Here is a 16,407-nt window from a genome sequence, read left to right as displayed (position 1 = left end):
TTTCAGTTAATAATGTGACTGCTGCATTTGCCACATTATCACCTGGTTACCTGAAGCTTCCGTCACATCATAAAATAGCCTTGGCTTCAGTGGATGTGGGCGACGGGAGAAAACAGCCACACAGATTACCACTGTTTTAATAGTGGATTCTCTGGACCTCGCTTTACACGTTGCCATCTGTGGCAAACAGCTCCTAATTCTGTCCCTGTACGTCATCGCTCTGCTATTAGCTCTAGTCACACAGAAATGAGGTGCTAATGTGCAAGGAAGTGTGTGAAGATGTAGAATGGGCCGTGCATTCCAATGCACATCGGGATTCATATCCCGTTGGAAGCGATGCCGTGCTGATAAACTGCCTCTTGCTTGGGCGCCCATTCACATGTACCGCTGAACAGGGATCTGATCTACGCACACTTCCTCACTCCGCTGGCTTACACGTAGGCATCGTACAGGAGGACGGGGCTGCCATTTCAGGGCATTAGGAACAGTCAGCCTGATGCCCGTGATGAAAGGAAATGGGAAGGGAGCTTACAAGCTAAGAGGAAAGGACAAATACCTAAATGACTCAGACATCACTCCATCCAATTGCTTTTGTTGTAATTCCTATAACAGCGGAAAGAATTGACATGTTGGACACTGGAAACATTTTTAACCCTTAGAAAAAAAGTCTGTTTCATCGACATCAACATAATTATAGAAACCGGAGGGAGGTGTCAGCCCACCGCAACGATCATAAAAGCTCAGACGTGCCATTTCTTTGGCCAAGTGCGACTCACAACATCATTCGAGATGGGAGTGAGGCATGAGTTGAAATCCGTGTGAAGCAAAGAGCCAAAACGAAACCAATAAATACGGAAAGCAATAAATACAGTTAGCCAAACAGCATGTTTCTGGGGAGGGTTTTACCAAATGCGGCTCAGTTGTTGTTAAACGGCAAAATGTTCACGAGTGTTTTCCTAGTAGTACACAGACTTGGCTATTGATTTGAGAATACACGTACTGTACATCTTAGTTTCTTGTCTACTCATCAGAGACCATGGCACGAGTATGGGGAGAAGACACGGCATAAGAAACAGGTAACAAAGTCAGGTACTTGATCCCGTACTTATCAGCTCTCGCCGTGTGGGTGTGTTTGCGGGTGCGGGTGGGCGTGTGCCAGCTGAATGTCAAAATTCATCCCAACTCTTTTCCTCTCTTGAAACCAGCACAGGAAGCCGACTTCCCTGTCTCCCCTTGCGTTGTCTAGCTTCCCTTACGGTATTAATTCATGGCATCCAAGTTACACTTCAGGGTCGGGCGGGCAGGCGAGTCAGTCTCTGGGATCCTTATGTGAAATCTTTTGAAACGGCTTCGATAAAGTTTGGCGCCGACATCAGTATCGTGAGCGTGCAGACGACGGCAAACAGCGAGAAGGCCACGAGGCACAGTCTGTCGATGACCGCCGCCGCAAACTTCCATTCGCTGCAGATCTCTTCCCCCTCGTCCTGTTTTCGGAAACGAGCCGCGATGAACTGGACTTCCTCCAAGATTTTCACGATCACCGGGATCGTGTCCATCAAGGCTTTCTGTTGCAGGAGCTCCGTGTCGTCAGGGGAGGAGCCGGGGCCCTTCCCCCCCTTGCTGCTCGTGTCACTGTTCTGTGGGCAGCAGGGCGTTTCCATGGCATGGTAGTTGTAGGTGACGTTGCCGTTGCTCGACTGGTGTCCCGGTAAGACGTTCATTTCCACACTGCTGACGCTGGACTGGGGTCTAGAGTATTTGCAAGAAAGGGGCCTTATGCTCTCCCCGGGTTTCTTCATTCTCAGAAACCAAGCACACCAGTTCAGCAAAATGACACGGACCTGCAAGGGGGGGGGGGGAGAGACACTAGCATCATTATCATCCTCATTATTAGTTCAGTTCAATTTATTGCATCTTGCCAATAGCCATGGCAAGCCTTACAATAAGCAACTTTGAAACTATACAGGCTACTTACATGAAAATCATGCATGGAGATCATTAATACAGAATGACAATGCCTGGATAAGTCAACTAAAACTGCGTTTCAGAAATCTGTCCCCGATTTATCGTGCGGCGAAAGCAAATAAGGCTAGTTTGTAGGTAATGTGAGGGTCTACATCTGGCAACAGGCATATTGTTTCATCCTCTGAATGCTCATTACACATAACAAGCACCTCTCCCAAAAAATTGGATCTTGTTTCTAGATAGAGAGGACAGTCAAGTACATAATGAATGAGATCTTCTACAGCTGTACCATCATCATCATCATCAAAGTTCATCTATATGCCAACCTTCCCTATGGCTCAGGGTGGCTCGCAAGACTTAAAATACATATACAGATGATATAGAATATAAGATTTTGGTAAAACATAACTTAAAATAATTTGAAATAACTGGTGCCCATTCCACCTGAACACCCCCCGTTTCAGGGAATGGGAGACAGCGTGGCAGGTGTCAATGGGTGGGTTCAGGCGGGGAAGCCAACAGAGCTTAGCTGGCCTCCTCAGCCCGGGCGGGACAGCTGTGTCCCTTCCGGGTTCATAGCGTTTGACTGACCATCATCCTAACAGGCCCTAGTAGCAATAAGGGCAAGAAAGGGAAGTAGTTGTTCTGCATATTCACATGGTCAGATGGTCATTTTTAGAACCCGTTAATCCATTAAATGTAGTTGGAACGTGGCAAGGAACGGCTTGCGTCCGGCGCTAATCTTTGGGCCTCAGATGAATCGGAAGTGTTGTCTTTATACGCCGGCACTGTGTCTAAAGAGAGAAAGCAGTGGCCTTTCTCAAGGATCCTAATGGCATTTCACGTGAACTTTTGTCAAAGCAAATGGGCTCAACGGCATCCAGCCGCACGCTCCTTTGTTCCTTCCCGAGCTGATCTTTATTGCGGTTATCAAAACTGCCAGCAGGTATGGCTGTTCTCAGTTCTTACAAATGGCTGCAGAAAGGGCAACGCCGGCTTCTGTCAGTGCTCGGAGATGCCATCTAAACAATCAGAAATATTCCCTGATAATTTCGGCATGTCCATAAAAAACTAACTGACTGCAGCAGACGAGCCCTTTTCAAAATACGATGTTTTTTAATTGCCGAGAAAAACGCCCCCACCCCTAAGCTACAAACGCTGTTAATGTCATGCCGCCTCCAACATTTGCCGGTCCTCTCTGAAGGGCAGATGAGAAAATGTCACACAGGGGTCATTGTTTCCCTAGGAATTGGACCAAATCTTGCTAATGAGATTTATGTCCAGTAAACACAAACCCACATATTGGCCAAGAGCCAAAGAGCCATGAATCTCATTCTGGAAGCTTTCTGTCTGGTTTTCTCAAGCAGCAGCCCCTGGGCCAGCTAGCAAACATGAGTTTCAAAAGCTGGGACAATGGGAGGTCAGTGGTATTTGGGGGAGAAACTCAACATTTCCACTGCAAGCATACTGGAGAATTAATGGCCGGCCTATATGTGAGTATTAGTTCTGACAGGTGGCCTAAACATCCATGTCCAGAGGCAGTGTACGTTTGACCAGATGCTGGGAGACAAGCAAGAAGGTGGCTCTTTCCTTCAGGCCAGTTTTCAGCTTTCCTGAGGTAGCTGGTGTTAGGAACTAACCGCTAGGCAGAATGGAGATTGGTCTGTTCTTCTATATCAGTACTCCCCAACCCCTTCTGGGTTTCCTGGCGCCTGTAAGCGTCTTCCCTCAAAGCGCTAATCTCAGCTTTGCTCCACCTCACGGAAGCAGAAGAATCCAAAAACAACTGACTTAATAAAGACACTTGGCTTGTAAATTCCGAGCATTTTGAGATTGTCCCCACTACCCTTTGTTGTTGTTAGGTGCAAAGTCGTGTCCAACCCATCGCGATCCCATGGACAATGATCCTCCAGGCCTTCCTGTCCTCTACCATCCCCCGGAGTCCATTTAAGTTTGCACCGACTGCTTCAGTGACTCCATCCAGCCACCTCATTCTCTGTTGTCCCCTTCTTCTTTTGCCCTCGATCGCTCCCAGCATTAGGCTCTTCTGCAGGGAGTCCTTCCTTCTCATGAGGTGGCCAAAGTATTTGAGTTTCATTTTCAGGATCTGGCCTTCTAAGGAGCAGTTAGGGCTGATCTCCTCTAGGACTGACCGGTTTGTTCGCCTTGCAGTCCAAGGGACTCGCAAGAGTCTTCTCCAGCACCAGAGTTAAAGCCTCAATTCTTTGATGCTCGACCTTCCTTATGGTCCAACTTTCACAGCCATACATTGCAACTGGGAAGACCATAGCCTTGACTAAACGCACTTTTGTTGGCAGGGTGATATCTCTGCTTTTTAGGATGCTGTCTAGATTTGCCATAGCTTTCCTCCCCAGGAGCAAGCGTCTTTTAATTTCTTTGCTGCAGTCCCCATCTGCAGTGATCTTGGAGCCCAGAAAAATAAAATCTGTCACTACCTCAATTTCTTCCCCATCTATTTGCCAAGAATTTAAAGGGCCGGATGCCATGATCTTTGTTTTCTGCCACTACCACTAGCAGCCATTTTCTACTTGGCCCAGCCCTCCACGGCAGCCATCTTGTGGCGATGCCCAGTCCCTGTTCTCAAAATTCTAAAAGTGCCCACGGACTTAGTCAGATTGGGGACTCCCCATTCTACATGATAAGAACTTAGGGAATGGATGCTACAAGGCCATGCTCTCCTACACAGTGAACGCTAAGCTATCTTATACTGAACCAGACTCTCTTCCCAGGTATGTCAGTACTGTCTACTCAGGCGAGCAGTCGTCTCAGGCAGATGTCTTTCATATTACTTACTTCCAGATCTTTCTAACTGGAATTGCTGTGAACTGAGACCTTCCCCATGCAAAGCCGGTCATCTAGTACTCAGCTAAAGCCCCCCGCCCCAAATTAATAAAGATATCTGTGTATGAACAAGGGTGGGAAAAGATGGGAATCAGTTCTCTGTCCAGAGAGAGCCACAAGATGGCTGCCTGGAGGGCTGGGCCAAGTAAAAAATGGCTGCCCTAGGGTAATGGGGACAATCTCAAAATGCTTGGTTTTTGTCCTGTTCCCTTCCCCCTGCAATGGCATGCAATAGACCGAACACCTAGTGGGATAATTCGAAGCGTTTCTGCCTGTGGATCCTGACGGCACCATGACTGTGCGCTCCCAAGACACGAGGGGCGCCTCTTTAACAAGCACAAAGTAGTGCTCATGTGCCCCAATGGTAAAATTTTAATGCTAAAAAAATTACTTAATTTAGTAAGTTCACACTCAAGATGGTCTGAAGAAACCACTGGAGCAACCACACTGTACAAGGTCGTTGCTTTTTCCAAAAGATGTGTGCATCATTAAAGGTAATCACGGTTTGCAGAACTGGAAAAGAAAGAAGTTCCAATCTCTTACAAAAAAGGATCTCAGTCTCTCTCTCCCCCCCTCCCTACACTGATTTAGTTTATCTAAAACATGTATTAACCACTTTTCTACCATACAGAACTCAAGATGGCTTACAATGTAAAAAAACGCACAAAATAAAATACATAAAACCCCAAATTTAAAATCACTATCAAAGAAGAGTTTTTTTATACTCCACTTTTCACTGCCCGAAGGAGTCTCAAAGCGGCTGACAATTGTCTTCCCTTCCTCTTCCCATAGCAGACACCCTTTTAGATAGGTGAAGCTGAGAGAGCTCTGACAGAACTGCTCTGTGAAAAGAGCACTATCAGGACTGTGACTAGCCCAAGGTCACCCAGCTGGCTGCATGTGCAGCAGAGAGGAATCAAACCCGGCTCGCCAGATTAGAAGCCACCCCTCTTAACCACTACACCACGCTGGCTAAGACTGATGCTAAATAACACTGTCTTTTAATTGCTGCTCTTGGTCAAAAGAGATGAGACCAGGTACATCTCTCTGGGGAGGTTGTTTCGTAACTGCAGGGCTGACACAAAAAGGCCCTCTCTCCTGTATCCACCAGACGAGGTTCTTTGATTGATGGGACAGTCAGGAGAGCCTTTCCCTGGCATCTTAATTCCTGGGCAGGAACATAAGGGAGAAGGAGGCCCTCCAGATACCCCAGTCCCAAACCATGTACGATTGGGAGCATTCTGTAGCCGGAATAATTACTGTATCGCATTAGCATGGTCCTAACAGCTGGCCCCAACCAGTAGTCTAGCTGCCGAATTCTTATTTATTCAGTAGACTTCTATCCCACCCTGTCTCAGACCACTGTACTAGCAGCAGCTTCCAAACACTCTTCAAGGGTAGCCCCAAGTAGACTGCATGGCAATAATGCAGTCTAGATGTAACTAAGGCATGGATTGCTGTGGCTACTCTGACTGAACCAGGAGCAGATGCTGCTTACGCGCCAGATGGAGTGGGGTAAAAGTACTCCAAACCACCACAGCCCTCTGATTTCCTAAGGTGACTGCTGTGTGGAGCTGCAGAGGTAGCTTTTCAAGGGGAGTACAACCCCATCCAAGACAAGAGAGATCCCTGCCCAGGGAACCTCCCACTTGCCAAGATGATTTCTGCTGGATCACCCTCATCCAGTGTATGATGGACCTCAAGCACGGGGTCAGAACATCAACAGGTTCCCCCAGGACCACCTTCTGAGACCCCCCCCCATAGAACCACCATAACATGGTGCCCCCAGTCCCAGTGCCAACTATCAATAGCAGGGCTAGTAGAGTCACATTTCCCTGTTGTGTTCTCAGTCTGTTCCAAATCCTAACCTGGATTGAACCCCCCCCCCCGCCCCAAAATCAGTCTCCTCTAAGAGCCTTAGAACTGAAACACAGCTAAGGCATGGGTGCAGGTAGAGGTTCGGGTTTTAGATGCCTCTTGATGAACCTTTATGAATAGGCAACAGTCCCTTTCAGAGACTACTAGTTGTCATAGGAGAGCTCCACAGCACGGGTAGTCAACCTGTGGTCCAACAGATGTTCATGGACCACAATTCCCATGAGCCCCTGCCAGCGTTTGCTGGAAATTGTAGTCCATGAACATCTGGAGGACCACAGGTTGACTACCCGTGCTCTACAGCACATGCACAATACGTCCCATTGAAATAGATGAGCATTAAGAGTGCTCGTTTTTGAGTAGATTTTACCCTCAAGCTCGTGTTAATACAAGCCCGGAGTCAGAAAAACCTTTTGAACAGCATTCTTCTGTTTGGCCGGGGGGGGGGGGGGGGCTGCCCTCTGTGCCCTTCTGCGAACTGATGACTTGGGACTAGGAATGGATTTTTCAGCCCCAGATAATACTTGTGCTCTCCCCCCCCCCCCTCCCCATGTTGGACTGATATCAGTCTATTTCAGAGGAGGCTGAAATATGGCTCTCCAGATGTCCGTGATCTACAATTACCATGAGCCCCTGCCGGTATGGTGTTGACAGGGGCTCATGATAATTGTAGTCTCTGGATATCTGGAGAGTGACAGCTTGGCCACCCTTGGTCTATACCGCAACAACGTGTAAATTAGTAAAAGAGCATCTCATTGCTGCAATTAATTTCTTGGCTATTTTTTTTAAAAAAACGTTAATTGCATTAGCCAACATTAAACCTACAGACTTGTAAAAGTTCACTGCAAACTCCAGCAAGTCCTGCGTTGGTGAATCTAAAAGGCTACTAATTAAGCAGTGGTGGGTGTGTTTTCTCTCAAAAATTAATTCCACGATGAAACGCAATTAATTGTGGATTAAGAAACAGAGTCCCGAGAACTCTCTGTTCTGCGGGAAAAGGTTCGAGGAGCAGGAGGAAATCTGTTGCGATAAGACTGGCAGAAAAAAACATGGCAGGCGTTCCCCAGCTTCCGACAGCCGTAATAGATTCCTTTTCTCACCAAAGGAGTGAAGGCGAAAGAGAAATGTAGCACAGCTTGCGAGGGGCCCAGAGAAAGAGCAACAGTGTGGATGTGACGAGAATCACAAGGAGGCCCCGATGCCTTCCGTTTCATCGGTCTCTCTGATAGAGTCGACTCCTCAGTATTCAGTTGAGGTCTTCCCTTCGTACCGCCGCAGAGACTGACTTGTGCTGCTACCGACCAAGGTTGTGTTCACAGGGGAACCTCTCCCGTAGCCCCTTCCCTTCCCCCACAGATTCCTATTGACCCTTTATGCAGGATTTTTCAGCGTGAGGGCAGCCATTGCCGGATTCTCAGGATTATCTCCAAAGCTTTTGGAATACACTGTCCTGTTCTTGCACATGCAAAAAAACACCTCTCTGTGTTTATTGGATTCGTCAAGATAGCAACCAAAGGAACATCAGAACGGGTTTTCTAAGAGACGTCCCTGCAATGCTTCGTCCTCGGGTTTCAATCTCGCTAGGACATGGCAATTCCAAGAATATCGTAAAATTCTGTAAAATGTGTTTGTGCATATAACACACTGAAGCAGTTGGGGCAGGAGCGGTGTCTGAGTACCTGGCTCTATGTAGTCACAAAAGAAGGCAGCTACATGCCAGCCCTGTCCTGACTGGTCAGGATCGAGAAGCTCCCACAGAGAAAGCTGGAGGGGAGCATAGTTAAATAGAGAGAGCAAGTGAAGCCTCGGGCTGTCTTTACGGCTCAGTGTTTATTTGGTGAATGTAAATGATGCTTCTCCGGACTCCCGCTCAAAGCAGCTTACAAGTAAAAACATGCTAAAATCATAAAATCATCATCAACAATCAAATCCACCATTACAAGCAGTCCAGAGGCCTTTTAGGTCCTGGCCCCAACCTGGTGGAATGAGCTATTGGGGAAGCTGAGGGCCCTGACGGAGCTATCAGAGTTCCACAGGGCCTGAAAAATGGAGCTCTTCCTCCAGGTCCATGGTTGAGGTCAAAGCTAGGAACAATGGAGGACCCTCTTCAGGCTATACAGTAACACCAAGCATACCCCACCCTGGGGGGTGGACAGCTGTGGGGATGGGCTGCCAATCTTGTTTTCCCTTCTTTTTAGCTTATGCCCTTCTCTGGGGTGGGATGGGGTTTTTATCATGTTTTATGGGGGGGTTATATTGTACACCACCATGAGTCTCCTAGTTTCTGGGAGAGCTCCTCCCTAGCCTCCACCTTCACACATCGAGGGATGGGACAGAGGTTAGAAGAGGAGCGAACGTGCCTGGGCCCACAACCGTGTCTCCACAACCGAGGCCCATACGGGTCCACATAGCTCCCAGCTCTTCTACTGTCCAACCTCCATCCCACACAATTCTATCGAAAGATATTGTGTAGCTTCTTGTGGAGATTTTGCTTCAGAACAGAACAGCATGGCTGCCTGCAACCTAAATCATTACAAGCAGTGCTGCTGCATCTCCCCATGAATAACTGCTCCGGCTGTACCTCTTTTCTCAGCAGCCTCTCCTGGGACTCAGCACTTTTTGATTCCTCTCTGCCCAGAAGGTACAGTAAGTGGCTCACACGGAGGATGGATTCTCAGGGGTCAGGTGGTGCTCGTGAAGAATATATATGTGGCCATTTAGCAAGTGGGAGGACCATCTAGTTCAGCGGAGGGGCAGACTTCACCTCATTTCTGCACTAGTCTTACACCCAGGGAAACTGTACAGCAATAAGATTATCCTGACTGCTTGGCAAAGTCAATAGACACAACCAACTAGATTATAGGAATTTTTTTTACAGTCAGAGTAGTTCAGTAGTGGAATCGGCTGCCTAAGGAGGTGGTGGACTCTCCCTCACCAGCAACTTTCCATCAGCGGCTGGACAGACACTTATTGTGGAGAATTTAAGCTGATCCTGCACTGAACAGGGGGTTGGACTAGATGGTCTGTATGGCCCCTTCCAACTCTATCATTCTGTGATTCTAACCAGTCTAGTTGGCCCATTATATACTGCATTGTATACTGCATTGATCAGACCGCGCCAGGCATGATGTGTGCAGGTCTGGAGGCCTCATTTCCAAAAGGACATGGACAAAATTGAGAGGATGCAGAAGAAAGTGACAAGGATGATCCAGGGCCTGGATGACCAAGCCCTGTGAGGAAAGGCTGAGGGACTTGGGAACGTTCACCCTGAGGAAGAGAGTGTTGAGAGGGGACGTGATTGTTCTCTTGAAATATCTGGAAGGTTGTCACTTATAGGAGGTCAGGGAGCAGTTCCTGTTGGCAGCAGAGGATAGAACCCACAGTAATGGCTTTAAACTACAAGTAGAACAGTACCAGATAGATAGTGGGGGAAATGTTCATAGAGTATTTCAGCAGCAGAATTGGTGGCCTAAGGAGGTAGTGAGCTCCCCTTGGTCTTTAAGCAGCAGCTGGACAGCTACTTATCCTGAATGCTTTAAGCTGATCCTGCATTGAGCAGGGGATTGGACTAGATGGCCTGCATGGCCGCTTCCAACCCTAGGATTCTATGAGATGCACACCACAAGGCCTTAGTTTATTTACTTTATTTACACCCTACTACCAATAGGGTCCCAAAGAGGCGTACACCATTCTCCTGTCCTCTGTTTTACCCTCATCACGAGAGTGCGTGACTTGCCCACGGTCACCCAGTGGACTTCCATGGCAGAGTGGGGATTCAGACGTGTACTTCACAAATCACAGTCCCGCACTCTAACCACTATACCATGCTGTCTCTCCAACCCCCTGATCAATACAGCAAATCCAAAGCGAGAGCATCCCTGACAGATGGGCCTCTGACTGAAACATCTCCAGTAACAGAGAGAGACTATCCCACACCGAATCATTTCTTATAATAGGGTCCTAACTTCCAGGTGGCGCCTGGAGATCTTCTAGAATTACAACAGAGGTCAGTTCCCCTGTAGAAAATGGCTGCGACGTTATACACCACTGAGGTCCTACACCTCTCATATATTGTTCAGACCAGAGCTCATTCCACATATGGAGGAGAAAGAGGAGGGTTAATTTGATTTACATATCACGCTCCTGGCAAGTCGGCTCAGGACGGTGTACAACATCAAGTAGAACAATAGTATAATAATTAAAATAATATGTTAAAACCATTTAGAACCATATCTATAATAGCAACATTGGTTACAGCTGTTATTTCTAGTGCGGTCCCCTTGAATAGGTCTACTGCTAGATTAAAATGATGACGGGGGGGATGTGTCGATCAGGGTTTCTGGCCTGGCCCCGACCCAGTGGAATGAGCACCTGAAAGAGCTGAGGACCCTGATGGAGCTACCACAGTAGTACATTCTGGGCTTAAAGAAACTGTGAGAAGTGGCTACATGTCTGGCAAAAGCTTGGGGTCCTCTCCTTCAGCTGCCCCCTTTCTTCCTCTCTCTTCCCCAACAATGCAATATAGAAATGATCTTGGCTGTGTGGATTTCTCGAGATGCATATGGTGTTGCCCCTTACCCATCGTGGCATCTTTCCCGCTTGAGGGTCGTGATGATGGAACTGGAGCACCAAGACCGTCACCACCACAGATAAGCCGACGATCACCATGATGCTCGCAAAATACTGAGCTGTGGGTGCAAAAGACACAAAGATAGTCAAGGCTGACTCACTATTTCGAGACTCCCAAAATAATTGGATTAGTTTTGTTACAGCCGTCTCACTTTAAAGAAAAGAATTAAGAAAACACAACGTGTTCTGCATTACAATAGTAGAGCCATAAAGCACTCAGACCCCATAAATCCAATCCTTCCAAAATTGGATGCCAATCTCCAGGTGGGACCTGGGGAACCCCTAGCATTACAGCTTCAGACTAAAGAGATCAGTTGCCCTAGAGAAAATGGATGCTTTGAAGGGAGAACTCTCTGATACTATTATTGGGGATGCCAATATCCAGGTGGGATCTGGAGATCTCCTATAATTACAGTGTTCACACTGTGGCTCTCCAGATGTCCATGGACTACAATTCCCATGAATCCCTTCATGGTGGCTTCTAAATTGGAGAGCTTTCTCAGCCCCACTTCCCTCACAGGGTGTCAGTTATGGAGAGAAGAATGTCTCTCCCCCCCTCTCCATCCACCCCCCTCAGAAGCCAAACTGCCTCCCTCTTGCATCCCCCCATACCTTCCCCAACCAAGCTGACCTGCAACGCAGCTAACATGGCCAGTCCCCAGACCCCTTTCTCCAACAAAATGCTGCCATGGCCTCCAAGATGGGCACCTTGGCTGCCCTGCTCTGCTATCCCCCTTTCTGCAAAAGTCCTCCCCACCACCCTGTGCCACCCAGCCCCTTCAAAGCCAGCAACCATTCCCATCCAACCTTCCCCACTACACTTTCTTCACACCCATGTCACCACTACCACGTCCCCATTTGCTACCACATCACCACAAGCCCCCCCCCACACACACAAAACACCCCTTCATCCCCATGCCCTTGCATGCAGGACAGCCCTCTCCTTCCTCTTCCCACAACCAAGCTCTAGCACCCAGGCTTTCCCCCTAGTTGTAAATAAAGCCTTATTTACTGGCAGGGGCTCATGGGAATTGTAGTCCATAGACATCTGGAGGAAGAAGAAGAAGAAGAAGAAGAGTTGGTTCTTATATGCCGCTTTTCCCTACCTGAAGTAGGCTCAAAGCGTCTTCCAATCGCCTTCCCATTCCTCTCCCCACAACAGACACCCTGTGAGTTGGGTGAGGCTGAGAGAGCCCTGATATCACTGCTCGGTCAGAACAGTTTTATCAGTGCCGTGGCGAGCCCAAGGTCACCTAGCTGGTTGCATGTGGGGGAGCGCAGAATCGAACCCGGCATGCCAGATTAGAAGTCCGCACTCCTAACCACTACACCAAACTGGACCACAGGTTGACTACCCCTGATCTACATGAAGCCTTTGGGAAACACCAAAGTATTGCATCTATGCAAATGCTATGTCAAAGGTATAATGTAAGCGGTGGTTTCACAAAATAAAGGTGTTTTTTTTTCCTGACAAAGACAACAATGACAAATAAGTAGGTGATTCTAGAAATGAGATTATGCAGTCTCTCTCGTACATAAACAATCCTTCAATGGCAATATCCAATGACATATATTTATATAACTCAAGTTCCTTGTTATTGCAATCCCCCCTTTATGAATCAGAAAAAAATATCCTGTTTTGTTTATTGAGCTACAATCAAGGCAATAGAGCCACAGCAGTAATACAAGCAAAATGCAGCTACTGCACGTACACTTTCTAACATGATGTTACAAACTCTATATTTGCTTCAATTTTTTTTGTACATAAACATATTTCAAAGCAATGGTGTCTGCATAACAATCAAGATGCTGTATTTGAACATTAAATGCTGATACACTGGGACAAGCCACCAGTCTGTGCTGTGTTTCAAGATGTTCTTCATCAGCAATGGTTATTTCCAAATACAAAAACAGAAGTCTTCATAGACAAAAATCTCAAATGGCTCCAAAATTTATCTAATAATCTCTAAAATGCAGCCTACATGCTTGCAAGATTGAGGGTGTGGCTAAGATGGATGCCCTTTGACTGGGACAATGTGCCCCAAGTGAAGGTTTACAATTCCTGGTTCTTGATGTGGTCCAGTCAACAATTTCAACCACTATCGGAAGCCTGGGTGTGATCCTGGACCCCACTCTTTCAATGGAAGCCCAGGTCACAAGCACTGCCTGCTATGCTTTTGACCATCTGCGTCAGGAGTGGCAGCTTCTTTTTCACACCCAACATGGCCATTGTGATCCACGCAAAAGTCACCCCCAGATTAGACTACTGCAACTCGCTCTATGCAGGGCTACCCTTTGTCTCAAAAGCTTCAATTGGTCCAAAATGTGGCAGCCAGGCTCCTCACAGGAACCAGGTGGAGAGTGTCAGGAATCAGGCTGAGCCCAGCCTGTGGAGTCCCAAGTGAAAGCGCATCAAGAATCCAACAGTCGGTTGCAAATTCCAAAGCAGAGCTTTATTAGGCAAAGTCCACAGTAAGCTAAAGCATGCCAAGATCTTCCTAAGCAAAGATCTTGATAATAACAAAGTACATAGGGGACAGGTAGGGTAGATATAGGGCTCACCAAATAAGGGAGGGGGACCCAGAAGGTTTCGGCGGGAGAGCAGATAAAGGGGACAGAAGGGATCCTGTTCCCAGGCTGCCAGATGGCCCGGAGCCTTATCGGGAGGTTGGCACATTGTTGAGACTTTGCTGTCTCCGCAAGGACACTTACAGTAAGATTGATACATTTGTTGGAGCTCCTCACCCGCTGGGAAAGGAAGGGAGTGAAGTTCTCAGAAGACAGGTTTATTGCTTTATGGCCAGCATCGGCCGGAGAAGGCACGAAAGTGTGAGAATATGCAGGGTCGGCGGGGAGCAAGATGGCATGAAGCAGGGGGGTTCATGACAGAGAGTTCATATTCAGTCAGTCTCTCCCAGCTGAATTGGCTCCAAGTTGAAGGCTGAATCAGGTTCAAAGTTCTGGTTTTAGCCCTAAACGGCAAGGGACCTTTGTACCTGTGGGACTGCTTATTCCAGAATGTCCCTCAAAGACAATTACGATTGAGCACTCAGAATTTGCTCAATGTCCCTCACCTCAGAGAAATAAAATTTGCCTCAACCAGAGTCAGAGATTTCTTGGTGGAACTCTCTTCCGAGTGAGGTCATGGTCCTGTGGGACCTAAAACAATCCCACAGGGCCTGTAGATCAGAGCTGTTCCACCACACCTATGGTTGAGGCCTAAAAATGCACCATCAACAAGATGGCCTCCCTACAAAAAAGTATATCTGGACATAACTGCAGACAATCATGCATTCACTTAATGTACTAAGAAAACACTTCATTCTCTTCCCTCTTTGAAGAGAGAAACAGCAGTGACTCTTGAATTTTTAGACATTTTAAATGTTGGAATTTTAATCTATTGTAAACTGCAACTGTTCTAAGCTGCCCTGAGTCCCCAGTAAAAGTGGGGTATAAATCTGAGAAATAATAAATAAATAACATCTGGGAAGGAGAAAGAAAGGTGTATGGTTTAGAATGAAACAAATTCCTATTACTACTTCAGGGAAACAGGTTTTAATCTAATAGAAAGATGGCTTGAAGTCAATGACTAAAAATAATATACTTTTAAAAACACAATGAAAAACATATATTTTACTGGTCTCCCCACCACCAACGAAAGAATCCTAATTTTGGGTTGGTTTTTGAAAAAAGAACTCGGGGAGGGATCGACATCCTCAAATGTCAAAGAATTCCCCCCCAAAAGCAAAAACACAAACAAAATGGAAATATGCATCATTTGGAATCACTAAAGACTCCCAGCATTTTCCGCCAAGAATAAATGCCTTTTTGGTCTTGCCAGATGCATTCTATGCAACTGAATTCCCAATACAGTTTTGATGGATTATGATATTTTCATTTCCTTTGTGTCCTAAATGGTCGTTTACTTTGATTTGTGCCGTAAAATCCCTTGAGAAGGCTGTGTTTCACTATAGGCAAAAGCCCCTCGATCTGTGTAATGAGTCTTTAAGAGTTGTGAACAAGAGACAAAACTAGCTATATAAAATTATACAGCTGGTGATAATGCACCATTATAAAGATTTCCTTCTTTTTGGTTTGATCACAAGTAATGTGGCAGCTGTTAACAATTTGTTAGCAATATCATATTTTGTTGCCTTTTTGTCTGAGTTAATTAATTGATTAATCGAGCTTGACTCAGGACATTGCCATGGTGGGCTTCCCTAAGCATAAAGATGGTGGGTGGAAAAGAACGCTTAAATTTCCATGGATAAAGAAAACTAACAGTATTCCTTGTCAACAGAACAGTAGTTAATGTCTTCTTACAAAGAAGACTTGCAAATCTGCCCCTGACACAAAAAGCGTTTTTGTGATACTAAATGCATGGACAATTAATTATGGAGAAAAAAGACAGTCACCTAATATTTCACTTTCCTGAATCAGACCAAGAGACCACTCATAAGAACATATAAGGAGAGCCCTGCTGGCTCAGACAAGTGGTCCATCTAGCTTGAGCCCAGATCACCATACCATGAATACACTGCAGCTTACATCTGTCCTAACAATTCACATTATGGAGAATGCAGGTTGAATCTGGAGCCATCAGTCTATGGCACACATGGGGAAGGGACTTCAACCTTTCCACAGGCACCCTATAAGGTAGGTGAGACTGAGAGAGCCATGATATTACTGCTCAATCAGAACAACACTATCAGGGCTGTGACAAGCCCAAGGTCACCCAGCTGGTTGCATGTGGAGGAGCGGGGAATCAAACCCGGCTCACCAGATTAGAAGCCGTCACTCTTAACCACTACACTGAGGAGCCCCTCACCGGCTCCATTTTCTTTTTAAAAAGCATCCTGCGGCTCACTCTTTATATCCACCACCTTTCCACTCTCACAGCACAGCTGTTTCCCTCGCTATGACTCTGTGCATCCCAACAGAGGACAATGAAGAGTGGCCATGTACCTCCTCAGCCCAATTTGTTATCTTTTGTTGATTCCCAAATGGGAAAAATCAGGAAAACTCCTCACGGAAGTATATCTGGCCACGGAACCAGAACGAATAAGGCATTTATTT

The 16,407-nt window shown here is 46.7% G+C and overlaps 1 protein-coding gene across 1 annotated transcript in view; it reads right to left on the bottom strand.

Moving 5' to 3' along the window:
* Positions 1-580: 580 nt before the first annotated feature.
* The window catches only part of LOC143841307 (neuronal acetylcholine receptor subunit alpha-7-like), a 114,236-nt gene continuing 98,409 nt past the window's right edge, over positions 581-16,407 (bottom strand). The window contains exons 9-10 of the mRNA XM_077345449.1: positions 11,281-11,390; positions 581-1,841 (exon numbers count right to left, since the gene is read on the bottom strand). Coding sequence (XP_077201564.1) covers positions 1,326-1,841; positions 11,281-11,390 — 626 coding nt within the window. The 3' untranslated portion in view covers positions 581-1,325. The remainder of the gene's footprint in view (positions 1,842-11,280; positions 11,391-16,407) is intronic.

The sequence above is a fragment of the Paroedura picta genome, chromosome 7 (genome assembly GCF_049243985.1).
Source record: "Paroedura picta isolate Pp20150507F chromosome 7, Ppicta_v3.0, whole genome shotgun sequence".
Lineage (NCBI taxonomy): Eukaryota > Metazoa > Chordata > Lepidosauria > Squamata > Gekkonidae > Paroedura > Paroedura picta.
Note: the sequence above shows the minus strand (reverse complement) of the source record. Positions and strands in the feature narration are given on the sequence as shown.